Source organism: Vulpes vulpes, chromosome 8 (assembly GCF_048418805.1).
Source record: "Vulpes vulpes isolate BD-2025 chromosome 8, VulVul3, whole genome shotgun sequence".
Taxonomy (NCBI): Eukaryota; Metazoa; Chordata; class Mammalia; order Carnivora; family Canidae; genus Vulpes; species Vulpes vulpes.
The window spans coordinates 2,281,953-2,299,553 of NC_132787.1; the positions used below are offsets into that span (position 1 = coordinate 2,281,953).

The following is a 17,601-nucleotide window of genomic DNA, read 5'->3' on the forward strand; positions in this document are numbered from 1 at the left end:
TCTTTCCTATGGCTCAGTACCCAGGCTGGCTTGGGTTGGGTGCTGTTGGGTACTCGGCTGACACCATCAGCCGCCTTGCCTTGTCCCCCCTGCAGCAGCCTCCCATCCCCTCGGCTCTTGCATCCCATCCTATTGCCGGGTGAAGATGGGGGGACCTCAGGCAGGTGACAGTCTCCAGATGCAGAAGTCCTTGGTTGGAGCAGCAGCAGCGCAGGGGAGAGGGCTGCTTCTCCTGGGCCACCGAAAGAAGGTCTGAGCTTGGGTGTCCTGCGTGAAAGCAGAGAGGAGAGTCAGGCCCCCGAGGAGGCAGAGTGGCTCCCCACCCTCTGTCTGGGCTGGGACCCTGGAGCCCCTGCTAGGCTGGGAGGGAGCCTGTCCCCAAGCAGCAGCTCGCAGGGCGAGCCCTGGCAGCCCGTGCCACTGTATGCCACTAGCTTCCCCACAAAGCCTGGCACAGATTGCCACGTCAACGCATGTGGCTGTCATTCCCCAGGAGGGCTGGAATGTGCGGAGACGACTCTACTCCCACCCCCCACCCCCCCACCCCCACCCTGACTCAGAGGGCTGACATCACTCCCTTCCCCAGAAGCCCCACTCCCGACTGTTTCCCTCTCCTTCCCACCCACCTGCGGGGCGAGATAAGGGCGGCTGAGAAAGTGATCACAGCCGCAGGGACAGGAGACAAAAGTCAGTGGGAAGTGACGGCTCAGTCCTGGCTCAGTCCTGGCTCAGTCCTGGGAGGGCAGGCCAAGGCTTCCTGCAAGGGCTTCCCCTTTCGAAAAGGCAGAGGCGAAGGAGGCCCAGAGAGGTTGAGAGCAGCCCACGGACGCACAGCTCAGCGGGGATTCTCCTCCCAGTCTGGCTGGCCCCAGTGCCTCGGACCCTGCTGCCGCAGGGAGGAAGATCCCCTCTTGGGCATTAGGGACTAATAGTCTGGGAGAGGCCCTCACCCCATCCCTCACGGGCATTCTGACTTTGGGGCTGTGTTTGGTCCCAGGAGCCCGAGGTTGGGCGACACGGAGACGACTGTGTGAAGGAGCCCCCGGCCCCTCTGGCTCAAGCCCCAGGCTCCTTGGGGGCTGGGAAGATGAGAACGTTGGGGTGCCCCATGGGCCTCTTGGGGCCTTTGTTGAGCACATACTTCCGAGATCTGTACTTATGTCCAATCAGAAAGGGAGGTGTCCTTGACCCACCTCCAGCCCCCTGCAAGGTGGCCGGGGCCTTCTGGGGTGCTCTGCTGCGGCGCAGGGGGCTGGGGGTCTCGGGCAGTGGTTGGAGCCTTCTGTTTCTCTTCAGCCCCCCGAGTGCTTTACTCCACTCGTCCCCCCGGCCTCAGGGCGCTGCCTGAGGCGCCCGGGCCCTTCCATCTTCTCCAGTGCCCCGGCCCCACGTTGGGCAGACAGCCCCTTGCTGTCCTTGTGTCCACGGGGTCTCCACCCAGCAGAGCATCTGCCAAATGTGTGACAGGAGAACAGACTGCCCCGTGCCCCCCACTCTGGACCTGCCAGGAGGCGATGAGGCCGTGGGCCGGGAGGGTGGCACTGGAGCAGGCCTGGGCACCCTCTCCCCAGCCCGTTGCCCAACCCTCCCTCCCTTACCACCTGTGCAGCCCTGGGCCCCGGGGCCTTGGCTTGCGACAGGTGCCTGGGCCAAATCCCACAGAACAGAGCCCCATTGATGGCGGCCATCGGGGCTGGGTGGGAGGAGACCAAGCCAGCCACCGGGTGGGGGGTGGCCGTGGGAGCCCGTATCATCCCGTTCCAAGTCAGGAGAGCCCCAGGGGGGAGAAGGTGGCATCCTGCCCCACACAGTCTCGGCTCAGCCCCAGCTCCGGAGCACAGGTGATACCTGGGAGCAGCCCCTCCCTCCCGCTGGGGGAGAGGGGACTCCCCTGGCCCACGGGGCCCCTCCCTCTCCTCCTGGGGCAATGGGGCAGGAGTGTCTGTGGAGCTCAGAAGCCAGCCCAACTGGGAAAAGATAAAAAGCCCATCGGTGGCGCAGCAGCTCACCGCGCCCCGTCTCCGCTCTCTGCGCCTGCACCCCAGCTCCCCGACGGCCATGAGGTCCTCCGTGTCTCGGCAGACGTACTCTACCAGAGGGGGCTTTAGCTCCAACTCTGCGAGTGCGGGAGGCGGGGCCCGGGCCCGCAGCAGCTTCAGCTCTGTGACGGTGTCCCGGAGCAGTGGCAGTGGTGGGGGGACGCGCTGTGGCCCCGGCAAGGGTGGCTTTGGCAGCCGAAGCCTCTATAACCTGGGAGGCAGCAAGAGCATCTCGGTCAGTGTGGCTGGAGGGGCCTCCTCAGGGCGGGCCCTGGGAGGCTTCGGCTTTGGCAGTGGAGCCTTTGCAGGCCTGGGGGCCGGCAGGCAGGTGTTCGGGCCCGCCTGTCCTCCTGGAGGCATCCAGGAGGTCACCGTCAACCAGAGCCTGCTGACCCCCCTCAACGTGGAGATAGACCCCGAGATCCAGAGGGTGCGCACCCAGGAGCGGGAGCAGATCAAGACCCTCAACAACAAGTTTGCCTCCTTCATCGACAAGGTGAGCCGGGGTGGAAGGAGGCGGGGAGGGGCCCTTGGAGTGGAAGCAAGGCCCCTAAGAGGCTGGGGGCCGGACGGAGGCTGTTGCAGCCCGTGTCCACTGTGGCAGGGCTTGACCAGGTGACTGTTGGAGCTCCCTGGCCTGGCGACAGTCTTCTGGGTCTTACCGTCCTTGCTCCGGTGAATCTCGGTTCTGCTCATGAGGCCTGATGCCAAGCCTGCCTCGACTGCGTTGTGCCTCCCCCTTGGCCGCCGCTAGCATGGTCACACGGCAGCCTGCGCACGATTAAGGAGTGGACCCTCCTCACCGTTCCTCTTAACAGGGTGGTCCTTGGTGCCGCGTGTCATGTCACAGCTGGGGAAACCGGCTCAAACATCTACCGGGTTATCCCAGGAGCCCCATCTCCTCCCTGTTCTCTCCGTTTTGGAGAAGGCCTGAGGACAAAGATGTGATCAGGACACGACGAGGGCGTTGGCCCAGGAGAAGTTACCGTTTTGCTTCTCCTATCCCTCCCTGCTATTCTGGTCGGGAAGCTCAGTTTGGGATGGACAGTGACGAGGGTGGTCACCTGGGGGTATAGTCTGGTGCATCCCGGACGGGGAGCATGCTGGCTCCTTCCCTGGGCTCCGGGCCGACTGGGTGGCTCTTGTGCTGCTCTCTGGCACTTCCAGGTCCATTTTGCTGCATTGTCTACTTCTGCCCCAAATCCCCAGGTAAGGGGACTGTGATGGGGAAAATCTTGGTGGGTAACTGTATCTTAGTTCAGTGGTCTGGGGGTTCCCAAAGAATATCCTCTTTCTGAACCCACAGCATCCCATGAGGAATCAGAATAGGTGATACTGTGTCCATTTTGAAGAAGAGAAAACAGAGGCCTAGAGAGGGCAAGTGATTTGCCCAGGATCCTACAGGCACTTGGAGGCAGAGGTGGGCCTGGAACCCGGGTTCATGGGCCCCACGGTCCTTGGCATTAAGAGGTCCGGTCGCTGCTCGTGGCAGGTGCACCTGCTTCACGGTTCCCAGGCCACGTGACTTTGGGCCTGGGGTGCTGTGGGGGTGGGATCTGCAGGAACCAGATGGCAGAGGGTGAAGCAAGCTGTTCCCTCCACCCCCTCACCTTCTCCCCTAGTGACTTTTGGTTCCCTGTGGAATTGCCCCAGAGGTCAGACAAGCAGAAACCCGTCTCAGGTGCTCAGCAACATGCGGGGGTCCGTGAAGCTGACCCGGTCCGGTGTCTGTGCCCAGGCAGAGACTCCCCCAGGGGACCTATGAAGCCCAGGCCGTGAGCCCCCTTTTAAGTCTTTCCAGATAGGGCTGGGCATCTATATTAAATTTTTTTTTAAAAGGTTAAATTTACAGAAGAGTTGTCAGAACAGTACAATATATTCCTATATATATATTTTTTTCACCCAGATGCACCACATTTAAAATTTCAATGTAATTTATTTTAATTTCATTTAATTTTAGTTCCAATACAGTGTTATATATTTTAGGTTCCGGTGTATACCATGGTGATTCAACAGTTCCAAACATCAGCCCTCCTCAATCCCCGTCCCCGATTTCTCCCACCCGCCTCCCCTCCAGCAGCCAGCAGTGTGTTCTCCAGAGTTACGAACCGGTTTCTTGGTTTGTCTCTTTCTCTCTTTCTTTTTCTCTTTGCGTGTTTGTCTCTTCAACTCCACATTTGCGTGAAATCCCGTGGTATTGGTCTTTCTCTGACTGACTTAATTTGGCTTTACATTCACCAATTAAAAAAAAAGAAAAAGATTCACCAATTTTTACATTTTGTCACATTTGCTTTCTCCTTCCCTGTGTGTGTACGTATGCGTGTACGTGTTCGTGTACCTATGCACACATACACTAGACGTGCACCTGCATTTTTAGCACTTGACTTTGATGTAGAATTAGGGTTCAGAAATAATGATCTAGTCTGGTTTACCCCGGACAAGTGGGAAAAGGAGACCCAGGGAGAAGTAACTTGACTGTCACCAAGGAGCAAATGACTGAGCTGGGGTTTTATGGTTTATTAACTCTTTAGAGTCCTTGTCATTGGATTGGACCATCTTTTCCAGCAAAGACTGTTCCCGCAGGGACACCTCCCCTCAGCAATGCATTGACCCTGCACTGGCCTTGTGATGTCCTGGTTGGGGGCTGGTGGTGATGATGGGCCCAGTCCTGGGTCCCTCCTGGGTCAGAGGAAGGGCACCAACCCACCACCCTTCTTGCTCTGGTTTAGGTACGTTTCCTGGAGCAGCAGAATAAGGTGCTGGAGACCAAATGGGCCCTGCTGCAGGAGCAAGGCCAGAACTCTGGTGTCACCAGGAACAACCTGGAACCTCTCTTTGAGAACTACTTGGGCAACCTGCGGAGGCAGCTGGACAACCTCCAGAGTGATCGGGGGAGGCTGGACTCAGAGCTGAGGAATGTGCAGGATGTCCTTGAGGACTTCAAGAGCAAGTGAGGAAGACTGGACAGGCTGGGGCCATGTGGGGGTAGGGAGGGGACAGCGTGGGAAATATCCCCAGAGAGTCACCCCATTCCGAGGCTCCTAGGCCCTACCTGGGGAAGTGCGCAGACTGAGCTGCTTTCCTCGGGTGTCCAGGCCCTCGACTCATTGCCTCCTGGAGAATTGTCCCACTTATTTGCACATTGTGCATAATTGGAAAAACCCTAAGGTAGGGATAATAGTATAAGGGATCTCTATGTTCTTATCACTCAGCTTTAATAATTATTAACTCATAGCGAATCTTGCTTCATCTATAGGCCTATTTGACTTTTCTCCTCCCTTATGTCTTGAAGCAAATCCCAGCCATCGTGTGATTTCATTCTCAGATATTTACTGGGTATATTCATGTGGCTTATCTGCATAGCTCGACTTAATCAAATATAAACACTACGCCATAACCACATCTCAGACTTTTTTTTTTACATCTCAGATTTTTAAAACAGTAATTCCTCAATATCATCGACTATCCATTCATTCTGAATTTTCAATTGTCCCATAAATGTCATGAGTTTTAAAAATAGTTTGTTTGAATCAAGATCCAGATAAAGGTCATATATTATGATGAGTTGATACGTATATTTATAATTTTAGGGTATAATCTTTCATAACTTTTCCGATAACTCGATCCTGGTGCTTTCTAACCTTTAAAATCTCAGCAAAAGGGATCCCTGGGTGGCACAGCGGTTTGGCGCCTGCCTTTGGCCCAGGGCGCGATCCTGGAGACCCCGGATCGAGTCCCACGTCGGGCTCCCAGTGCATGGAGCCTGCTTCTCCCTCTGCCTATGTCTCTGCCTCTCTCTCTCTCTGTGTGACTATCATAAATAAATAAAAATTAAAAAAAAAATCTCAGCAAAAGTGGTTGGAGAGAAGTAAACTGTTGTAAATGACGTCCTACCTGTTGAAAGTGAACGCAAAGATAAACCACTGTTGACACATCTTTGCCTCCAAAGGGCCCCGATCCAGAGACAGCTGCTCTGGGTGCCATATTATTGTACAAAACCTGTGCCCGTTTCCTCAAAGCGGGTGGGCAGGAATATGTAACAACTGCCCCCAAGCCTCTTCACTGGGCGCCTGCATTACAAACCTGCTTCTCAGAGGTGTTCTTAGATAATGCGGGACCCAATGGGGCTTAAAGCCAAGTGGGTTAAATGTCTTAAAAGGCAGAACTAGGCTGAGCCTGGCCTACGTCTTCCCGTGTAACAGGTACGAGGATGAAATCAATAAGCGCACTGCAGCGGAGAATGATTTTGTGCTGCTCAAGAAGGTGAGCAGGGGAGCAGGGAGTGGGGGGGGGAGCGGTTCTCGGGCTCGCCGGGGTGCTGCGCTGACTCAGAGGGAGGCGACAGCCCCGGGGGCTGAGGCGTCTGCCCTGCTGTCTCTCTTTCCCCCAGGATGTGGATGCTGCATATATGAGCCGAATGGATCTGCAGGGCAAAGCGAGCACCTTGACTGAGGAGCTCGACTTCCTGAATCATCTCTATGAAATGGTGAGATGGCCAATGGACAGGGACAATTGCATTTCCCTATAGCCCTGGGGAGTCCCCCCGGAGGTCTGATCTGAATTCACCAATGCAGTTTGTTTTTTTGAAATTATTTAAAAAATATTTTATTTATTTGAGAGAGAGAGAGAGAGGGAGAGAGAGAGAGAGAGAGAGAGAGAGAGAGAGAGAGAACGCACACAAGCAGGGGGAGCGGATGCAGAGGGAGAAGCAGGCTCCCCACTGAGCAAGGAGCCCCATGCGGGGCTAGATCCCAGGACCCTGAGATCATGACCTGAGCTGAAGGCAGATGCTTAACCACCAGGCGGTCCTTCACCAATGCAATTTAATTGAAAAAAGATAGAACCCGGACCTTTCATTAATACCAGCTTCCGTGTATTAGGTGCTAAGGGTGGGCCAGACACTGGGCCAAGCTTTACACAATCCTCTCAACAAAGCCACAGTATAGGTACTTATTTTTTTTTTAATTTTTATTCATTTATGATAGTCACACAGAGAGAGAGAGAGAGAGAGGCAGAGACACAGGCAGAGGGAGCAGCAGGCTCCATGCACCGGGAGCCCATGTGGGATTCGATCCCGGGTCTCCAGGATCGCGCCCTGGGCCAAAGGCAGGCGCTAAACCGCTGCACCATCCAGGGATCCCTTATTGTCTCTATTTTATAGCCAGGGACACCCGAGTTGATCCCTGACTCGGCGTCCTGGATTGGGACTTGGTAGGGGCGTCACGGCCCGCCTTCCCCTCCGTGCTGGAGCCCTCCTCTAACATCACTGATAGGAGTCATGGGGCCTCGGATTGGATCCTCCTGGGGGCCGGGAGCTCATCATTTTTTACAGCAGGCGTTTCCATTGTTGACCAAATTAGACACTAACTTCAATCTTCTTCCCGTGACTTCTGCTCTTGATTGGCCCCGATCCTGCCTCGAGGCAACCAACGCAATTGTCTTCCGTGTGGCATATATCTTTCACAGGGGGACCTTTTAGAGGTCAAGAGGCATCTGAGGAATGTCAGAGAACTGACATCTGAGGAAGTTGAGGAAACAGTGTTCTTAGCCCAGACTTTGGAGAACAGCAGGGGAGGGAGGGAGGCTGCAGACTTGCATTCGTGCTGCCTAATGTTGCACTAGTTTGTCATCTTTAGAAGCCATTTCACAATATTTGCTCCTTAAGAAACCCTCCCGGAGTTTTTCACACGAAAGTTTTCAAGCCATGCACGTATCCATTTCTTTTCAACTTTCTGTTTTTGGGTGGTTGAATTTTGGAAACCAAATGCAAGAGTTAATGAGCCCTGATTTCCCGTGAAATGTTATTGTGGTTTCATCCCATTGTCCAGGTAACTGTGGGCGCTTTGAAACTCGATGTCTCCTATCTATGTGTTGGAGAGACCCAACTGGGTAATGGGATATATTTGGTATATTCATGATACCCCAGCTTGGGGTTCTCTGCACACCTGCTAAACTTTCCACGTAGCATGAAAGTTCATTTCAGGGTACGTGACCAGTAAGCACGTTAAAGCCAGTATGGCCAAAACCTAAGTCTCAGTGCAGGAGCGAGGTCTTCTGTGGTACCTTTCCCCCAGGCTGACCTCACTCCACAATCAATAATTTGTGGTTCAGGTGGCTCAGCTACTTTAAACGCGAGTTGACCATATCATCATCTGGTCTGCATCTTTTCTTGCGTTCAAGAATGCCATGGAAGCCTTGGTCATGTGATGTCTGTGATGGTCTGTTCGCATTTTAGTAATACAACCATAGGGGAAAATGAAATCCATTTGGCTTGGTCTTTCCTTAGGGAAGTCTTGCTGGTTCCAACCCTCTTACATTTTGTGATTCTAGAGGCCCATAGGAGGTTGACGGCAAGTCTAATCTGAAAAAGTGTGAATATCATCCTCTTGACAATGAGGACATTTGCTGTATCTGGGGTTCTGGAATCTTTCCTACTCTCCACATTTCTTATGGGTCTCTGGGAGTATTCATCCCCTCGGCAATCCCATGGCCTCCTAGGATGAGTTCCTTTGGCCTGGACCCTTGACATCCCCAACAAGGCCAAGGCCTCTCATACTCTCCGTGTCTGTCTTGGCTTTCCATTTCTCCTCCAGCATCCTGCCCTTTCTAGTCTGAGACTGTTCTCCTTGATGGGAAACAGCTAGTGAATGGTGGGCTGGGGACTTGAACTTCGCCTTGCCTGTCTCCAGAGCTCATGCCTTTTCATGAAACCGCGAACATTTCAGCGATCGGATGTTAGCTCCTTCCTCTCCACGCATCCCACCTTGTAAAAGACAATGTAACTTAGTAAATCTAAATCTATGTTAGCATGGGCAGCAGGTCCGGCTTTGGTAGCTCTCTTTTTCTTGATTTCTGTCTCTCTTTTTAGTCTATGTCACCTCAGTTTCTGGTGTCAGACGCTCTAGCCTTGAGCCTGGGCCCTCCGCTTATTAGTCTGCGATTTGGAGCAGGTTACCCTTTGCGCTATTGGAAAGTGCAAGTACCGAGTTGGCACCTGTCAGGGACGGCACCTGCCCACAGCGTCTGCCCAGGGGAAGGGCTCAGCCAGGGAGAGCTGCTGTTACGATGCCGGCTCTATCTGTTAGAATCCCACTGGCTGCAGGGAAGCTGGAGGCAAGCCCAGAGCACACAAGGCGTTGACTTTTAGAAGGAAGACTCTCTTCTTTGGGAGCCACTGAGGAGCACTGAGGGGCTGAGGGATTTGATTGGAGCTGGGGTTTGGGCAGCTTGTTGGCAGCTCAGGGCAGGAAGGACCACGGGAGAGTTGGAGGCAGAGCTCAGCTGGGAGCCCGTGCAGATGACCTAGCGATAGAGCTGAACTCAGAGCCAGAACACAGAGACCCAGCCTGCCGTTCGTGGCATCTTTAAAGGCCTGTTTATATGTCAAAGCGGATGGTCTTAGAAACCCAGGGAGGTTCCAAGAACATCACCACGGTCTATATATGTCAGTATATTCTAGGGGAAACCACTTGGGATTTGTTGCTCAACTGACTGGTTCCAGTCTGGCTCCTAGGACTGGACTGGAGGACCTTGGATCTGGTGACCTTGGATGCATCACTTCTCTTTCCAGAGCCTCTTTCCTCACTAATCTGTGTCAGGACCAATGTGAAGGGGGTGCAGGTTGATCGCTGGCTGAGTGGAGAGTGAGGTTTGAATCACACCCATGCTCAGCTCTCTAGGCCCCACCGTCTGCCTCCTATCAGAGGGGGGACTTTTCCCAATTTGATAAAAGTGCCCCGTGTACCAGTCATGGCCCGGCCTGCCTCCCAGGGTGTTCTGAGGATGCAGGGACTGGTGGATGTACTGGCTGTAAGCCTAGCACCGGGTTTGAGTGCAATACGTACACATTCCTTCTCCTTCTTTAATCCCTTGGAAACCTGTAAATCCACAAAAAGAAAGGATATTTATAAAAGTGAGAGCCCCATTTCACAGCTGGAGACAATGAGGCCTTTCCTTCTAGGCTGGAGCCTGGACCAGAGCACAGGCCTCCTGATGCCACCTGGGGCCCGTCCTTCACCCCTCAGCCGTCTCCTGGGGGCCTGGAGCAGGGGCTCTGGTGGCAGCTGTCTCATTTTCTGCAGGAGCTGAGTCAAGTGCAGACACACGTGTCTGACACCAATGTGGTCCTGTCCATGGACAACAATCGCAGCCTGGACCTGGACAGCATCATTGCTGAGGTCAAGGCGCAGTATGAGCTGATTGCCCAGAGGAGCAGGGCTGAGGCTGAGGCTTGGTACCAGACCAAGGTGAGAAGAACCGCGGGTCAGGTGTGTGGGTGGGATGGACCCAGCACATCCCCCGTGGTGAGAGGCCTGGGCCAGACGCACCCAGCCCACACGGGGGACCTCTAGCTGTGAGGTGGGCCTGGGGCCGATAGTTACCCAGGAGGGCCTAGAACTGCCACTCACTGCCCCTTGTTTGGTCTCCAGTATGAAGAGCTGCAGGTGACAGCTGGGAAGCATGGGGACAACCTGCGGGACACTAAGAATGAGATTGCTGAGCTCACCCGCACTGTCCAGAGGCTGCAGGGCGAGGTGGATGCAGTTAAGAAGCAGGTGAGCCTTTGATTGGGAGCCTGGGGGTCAGACCTGGGTTGGCAGAGGTGGGGACTTTCTCACTGTCATACTGAAGGGTGAGAACTGCTCCTTTCCTGGTGGATGGGACACACTCAGAAGCTGGACTTTAAGACCAACACACCCCTTTTACAGGATAGAAAACTGAGGCCTGGAGAAGGACAGGGCTTGTCCAAGGTCACATAGTGTATCACGGGGGGAGCAGGTGGGATGATCTCCAAAGAGATTGGTCCCATCTTCAGGAGGTCAGAGCAGGAGGCTGACGGTTCGAGGGGCCACGTCATAGGTGCAGATTCCATCTAGGATATGGCTAAAAAGCCTGGGCTTTTCCCCAGATCAGAGTGAAGCGTCTAGTTAATGATGAGCTTCTATTACTTATTTTATCTCCTGTGAGGCACTGCACTGAGGGAGGGAGTAAGATTAGACTTCAGTAAGGACTTCCCCGCAGCGCTGACTCCGCCATGTAGTGGTAGCTCTTCTCTGAGAGGACTATTTCTGCTTCCCTTCTTGCTCAGTTGGCTGGGGTCGGGAGGGGGCGGGGAGTGGCGATGTCTGGGTCGGGGCAGAGAGATGGATGTGATGACCCTGGAGGGTGTTCCCAACACCTCTCATCCCTTGGGCAGTGCCAGCAACTGCAGTCCGCCATCGCAGAAGCGGAGCAGCGTGGGGATATGGCCCTGAAGGACGCTCAGAAGAAGCTTGGGGACCTGGACATGGCCCTGCACCAGGCCAAGGAGGACCTGGCCCGGCTGCTGCGCGACTACCAGGCTCTCATGAACGTCAAGCTGGCCCTGGACGTGGAGATCGCCACCTACCGCAAGCTGCTGGAGAGCGAGGAGAGCAGGTGGGGCCCCTCCTGCCCTGGGAAGAGAGCTCCGAGCTGGGGGTAGGGAGATAAGGGGGCAGCCAGGGAGCTGGGCTCCTGCCTCTCCCCCCCCAGGGACTTTCCACTGTGCTCACTGCCTCTGCTGTGCGTGTCCTCAGTCGGCACAACTATCAGTAGCCTCGCGGCGGTCGGCAGCCCTGCAGGACTGAGGCTGCTTCCACCAACCTTTGAAGCTTTGAAAAAATAAATCATTTCTGTCCTTGGGAAGGCATGAGATGTAAAAAAAGTCACTTTAACCAGAAACCGGGAGGCTTTGTTTTGGCATGAGCTGTGTTTGCTGTCACGACGTGCAGGAGGCGGAGCGGGGAGGGGACGACAGGGCAGAATGGGGCCATTTGGCCTCCTATGGCTCTGCTTTCTCTGTAGCGCCTGCTGGAAGGGCCGTGAGGCCCAGGGCAGCCACGTGCACACGTTTCTCATGTCTCTTGGTCTTGTCTTGCTGGCCTGGCTTGAGAGTTGGCCCACTGAGTTGATCCACCATGAAGGCAGAGAATGGGACAGGGGAGGGAGGGAGAGGGTTTTGTCACCTGGGCTCCGGGAAGCCCTGACCCTTCTCCCGGTCTTTCTGTTTCTGCAGGATGTCTGGAGAATGCCCCAGTGCAGTCAGCATTTGTGAGTACTTTGCCTCCTTGCCCTGCCCCAGGCCCAGCCCTGATCCTCTGCTCAGTCCACTCAGTCTGTCCTTGGCCAGGAGCACATGTTCCCTCCACCTGAGCCCCTGGAGACAAGTTCGGGGGTTCCCAAAGAACGAGCTTCCTGCCCCACTTTCTCCATCAGTTTCCCATGGCTCCACGCCTCCGCCTCCTTGTGTTCCCGTCCCTCACTGGTTTCTGCAAGTCCCCCTCCCTCTTCCAGCCCTGCCTCACCCAGACCCTTTGCCTTGCAGCGGTGACCGGCAACTCCACTACTGTGTGCGGAGGCGGCGCGGCGGGCTTCGGGGGTGGCATGTCCCTCGGCGGGGTTGGGGGTGCTGGCAAGGGCGGATTCGGCACCAGTGTGGGCTATGGCACCGTCAAGGGAGGGCCCGTCTCTGGGGGCACCTCCATCCTGCGGAAGACCACCACGGTCAAGACGTCAAGTCGGAGGTATTAGCTGCCCAGACTTGCAACCTGGGGCCCCTGCAATTTTCTCCTTGTTGTACTCATCCCACCCCTGCTGCCCTCCCCACCCACCCCCATAAGAGAGGGAACAGCCCCAGGACCACAGGTCCAGTGTATTTGCATGCCAGACCCTGCAGGTGATCTGCATTTGGGGAAGGTTCAAATGTACCCACATTTTCTCCTTGCTTCTACCCACATTTGCTCCTTGCATCCCAACGTGATGGGGGGGGGGGTTAAGGCCACCTCCTTGAGCAATGTATTTGAGTGACTTGGGGGTGACCTTTTGACCACTGAGAGGAGACTGGATTTCCCTTGATTCCTCTGCTCCTCTGCTCTGCACTCAGGGCAGGCTGGGGGAGGAAGGAGGGAAGTTGGGAGTGGTCCCTGAAGGCCTTTCAACCTCCCTGGTCTCTCACTAGACCCGACCCCTCTCTGAATCTACCCGCCTGCCTCCCCTGTCTGTGCCTGTGATGTATCTCAATAAATGGCAACTGCAGCTACCTGTCTGTGCCTCCCGTCTGTCCTGCCTGGGGGACTGAAGTTGTCAACCACAGGCTCACGATGCTCCATGCTACTCACCACGCCAGAAGCACAGCGGCTGATACCATCACCACTGCAGGCCTTGGTTCTTACTCTCCCTTACGGAGTTCACAGGAGAAGGCTTGAGGGGATATAGAAGTTGTTCAAGGCAGGACCCAGCCAGTGAGCAGCTGCCTATTACCAGTCCATCCCTTGATGCTACCGAGTCCTCTGCTAATTCTGTGGGGCAGGCAGCATGATTGTTCAGTGGAGAGATCTTGGGCTTCAGAACTGGGCAGACTTGGGTTTAGATCCCAGTTCTGCTGCTTACTGTGTGACCTTGGGCAAGTCACATAATCTCTCTGAGCCCCTTCATAAAGCAAAATGTGATGAGGACATGTGTAAAGTCCCTGGCTAATGAAGGTCTTGACAGAAACCAGTTCCCTTTGCTTCCCTTCCCTCTGGCTCCTGGTTTCCCACCTCACCAAGGAGTCTGATGACTTCTCTCTTAGCCCTCACATCTGGTCGTCAATAAGAATCTACATTTTCCCAACAATAACAAAATATATATTTTTCTCAAGCACACATGGGATGTTTTCTAGGATAGGTTATATGTCAGGCCATAGAAAAAGTCTTAGCAAATCCAGGAAGATTGAAACTATATCAAGTATCTTCTCTGGTCTCAATAGTATGAAACTAGAAGCCAGTAACAGGAGGAAACTGGGAAATTCATGAACACATGGAAATTAAACAGCACTTTCCTCAACCACAAATGGATCAAAAAAGAAATTAAAAAGGAAATAAGAATCTTGAGACAAATAGGAATGGAAAAATAACGTGCTAAAACTTATGGGATGCCATAAAAGCTGTTCTCAGAGGGAATTTTATAGCTATAAACACATATATCAAGAAAATAGAAAGACCTCAAATGAACCACCTAACTTGACCCCTCAAGGAACCAGAAAAACAACAACAAACTAACCTCAAATTTAGCAGAAAGAAGGAAATGATAAAGATTAGAGCAGAAATAAATGAAATAAAGAATAGGAAAACAATAGAAAAGATTAAACGAACAGTTGCTTCTTTGGAGAGAGAAACAAAATTGACAACTCTTAGCTAGACTCACCGTGGAAAAGAGAGAGAGGACCCAAATTAACAACATTTTAAATGAAAAAGGAGGTGCAATCACTGATAACATAGAAATGCAAAGGATCATAAGAGACTCCTTTGAACATCTAATGACAACAAGCTGATTCGAACATCTATATGACAACATCCTACGAGAAATGACTATACTCCCAGAAACATGCAACCTACTAAGACTGAATCAGAAAGAAATAGAAAATCTGAGCAGATCAGTTTCTAGTAAGGAGATTGAATCAGTCATCCTTCCTGTAGAAAAGGAAACTACAGGCCAATATTGGCTTTTTTTTTTTTTTTTTTTGCAAAAGTAGAAAGAACAATAGTAAAGTATTATGGAACCACAAGAGACTCCAAATAGTCAAGCAATCCTTTGAGAACAAAGCTGGAGGCATCACACTTCCTGATTTCAAACTGTACTATAAAGCTATACTAATCAAAAAGGGATAGGACCAGCATAAAAACACATACAGAGACCAATAGAACATAATCGAGAGTCCAGAGATAAATCCATTCATGCATACATGGTCCCCTAATATTTGAAAGGAACCAAGAATACGCAGTGGAGAAAAGACAATCTCTTCAACAGTGGCGTTGGGAAAATTGGTTATTCACAAGTCAAAGAATAAAACTAACTTATACCACTTAACGAAAATTAACTCTTTAGTGGTCTAAAGACAAGTGTGAAACCTAAAACCATACAGCTTCTAGAAGAAAACATAGAGAAAAAGCTTCTTGACATGGGTCTTGGCAATGATTTTTTTTTTTTGATATGACACTTACTGTATAAGCAACAACATAAAAAATAAGTGGGACTATATCAAACTAGAAAACTTCTGCACAGTGAAAGATATAATCAACAACATGAAAAGGCCACCCACGGATTGGGAAAAAAATATTTGCAAATCATATATCTGTTAAAGGGTTCGTATCCAAAATATATACATAACTTATACAACTCAAAAGCAAAAAAAATCCAAATAATTCCATGAAAAATGGGAAGAGGATCTGAACAGATATTTTCCCAAAAAAGATATTCAAATAGCCACCAGGTGCGTGCAAAGGTGTTCAATGTCCCTCATCATTAGGGAGATGCGAGTCAAAACCACAATGAGATACCACCTCATGCCTGTTTGGATGCCCTCAACGAAAAGTCAAGAGAGAACAAATGCTGCCGTGGATGTGGAGAGTAAGGGAGCCCTGTGCCGTGTTGATGGGAATGCAAATTGGTGGAGCCAATATGGACAACGGCATGCAGGGGCCTCAAAAAGTTAAAAAAAAAAAAAAAACAGAACTATCATATGATCTAGTAATCCCACTTCTGGGAATATATCTGAAGGAAACAAAATCACTATGTTGAAGAGATCTCTGTGCTCCCACGTTCGTGGCACTCTCGCTTACAATGGCCAGTGACACGCGGAAACAACCTCAGTGTCCGTCGGTGGATGAGTGGGTGAAGAACCCCTGGTCTATAAGGCGTCAAAGTACTCTTCAGCCATAGGAAAGACGGCAATCCTGACATTCGAGACAACATGGATAGACCTTGGGGCATCACGCTAAGGGAAATAAATCAGGCAGAGAAAGATAAATATTGTATGCTCTCGCTTACTTGTGGAATCAAAAAAAAAAAAACCTCATAAAGAGATCCCATGTGTGGTTACTAGAAGTGAGGGCTGTGGGGAGGAGGAATTGAATGAAGGTGATGAAAAGGTACAAACTTCCAGTTATACGAGCAATATACTGTGGGTGTGTAATGCACACCATAAGGACTAGTTAACAGTGAGCGCTGTATGGAAGGTGCTAAGAGGCTCAATCCTGAGGGTTTTCATCAGAGGGAAAAGTATTTTTGGTAACTATGTAGGTGATGGATGTTAATTGATCCTATTTTGATAATCACTTTGCAGTATAACATATGCCAAGTCATTATGCCGTACACCTTAGACTTCTATAGTGTTGTGCGTCAATTATATCTTAATAAAACTGGAAAAAAGCTATTTTATTTTATTTTTATTTATTTTTTAAAAAATATTTTATTATTTGTTCATGAGAGACACAGAAAGAGAGAGGCAGAGGCAGAGACACAGGCAGAGGGAGAAGCAGGCTCCATGCAGGGAGCCCGATGTGAGACTCGATCCCGGGACCCCAGGATCACGCTCTGGGCTGAAGGAAGGCTCTGAACTGCCGAGCCACCTGGGGATCACAAAAAAACTATTACAATTGGACTTTATGGTTCACATATGCACTACTTTTTTAAAAAAGATTTTATTTATTTATTTGAGAGAGAGAGAGAGAGCATAAGCAGGAGGAATGGCAGAGGGAGAGGGAGAAACAGGCTCCCCGCTGAGCAGGGAGCCAGAGGTGGGGCTGGATCCCAGGACCCTGGGGTCACCACCCAAACTGAAGGCAGGTACCTACCCGACTGAGTCACTCAGGCGTCTCACAAATATCCTACTTTGCCTGTGACCTTCAAGCAGTCCCAGAATTCAGTAGGGGGACACGTGATAGCCCATTTCACAGGTGAGGCAATCAAGGCTCGCAGGGGTCACGTCCTACACCAGCGGCCGTATAGCTGGTTTATGGTGCGGAGGGCTGCTGACTCCAAGCCCTACGCCCTTTCTCCGTGAGTCACCTCTGTACCCCCGCTCCCCTTTCTCACCAAATCTCAATTGTCCTTCTCCCATGGTGTCTCTCTGAGTCACCCCTTTTCTTCTTCATCTCCACAGCTCCCTGCTCTGAGCCCGGACCCCACTCCTCATTCCACACCCAGCTGCTCTGTGCCCTCCACACCCCAAAACCCTGCTACCAAATCAGTGTGTCTGAGTCGAGCCTGTCATGGTACCCACCCCCTTCCCGGGCAACCTTAAACTCCTGTTGGAATGGACTCTTCCCTCGACACCTCCTGCTCTGAGCCCGGTCACCCGGTCCTCCTTGGAAGAGCCCAGACATGCCCCGTGAAAGCTTCCTCGGGGGTTACGGGAAGGCCAGCACAGGGATTTTGAGCCAAACCCTAAACCACAGCTTAGGAACACAAACTCCTAGCGCTTAGCAAAACCAGCTCCACCTCACCCACCTGAGTGGTGTCCAGCCTGGGAGCCGATCACACCTGCAGCCGGTGCTTCTCTTCTTAGGGGTGGAGTGTCGCCCCCTCCTGACGTCGCCGCCTTCTAGGAATAATAGCCCCTGGGATTGGGTTCTCGCCCTCTAGCTGATTCGCTCTCCGGCCTGGAGAGAAGTAGGTCTCGCAGACAAGTAGGTCTCGCAGACGGGGAATCGGGGAATCGCAGGCCCGAGTGGCTAAGGAGCTTGCCTGAGGTCAGCAAGCCGCGGCCGAGCTGGGCGTGGAA

The 17,601-nt window shown here is 52.3% G+C and overlaps 1 protein-coding gene across 1 annotated transcript; it reads left to right on the top strand.

The window, feature by feature from the left end:
- The first annotated feature begins 2,013 nt into the window (after positions 1-2,013).
- KRT79 (keratin 79) lies at positions 2,014-13,098 on the top strand. Its single transcript, XM_026000051.2, has 9 exons — positions 2,014-2,535; positions 4,769-4,989; positions 6,242-6,302; positions 6,430-6,525; positions 10,121-10,285; positions 10,469-10,594; positions 11,236-11,456; positions 12,076-12,110; positions 12,385-13,098. Exons 1-9 carry the CDS (start codon positions 2,059-2,061, stop codon positions 12,588-12,590), a joined length of 1,608 nt encoding a protein of 535 aa, XP_025855836.2. The 5' UTR covers positions 2,014-2,058; the 3' UTR covers positions 12,591-13,098.
- Positions 13,099-17,601: the final 4,503 nt, after the last annotated feature.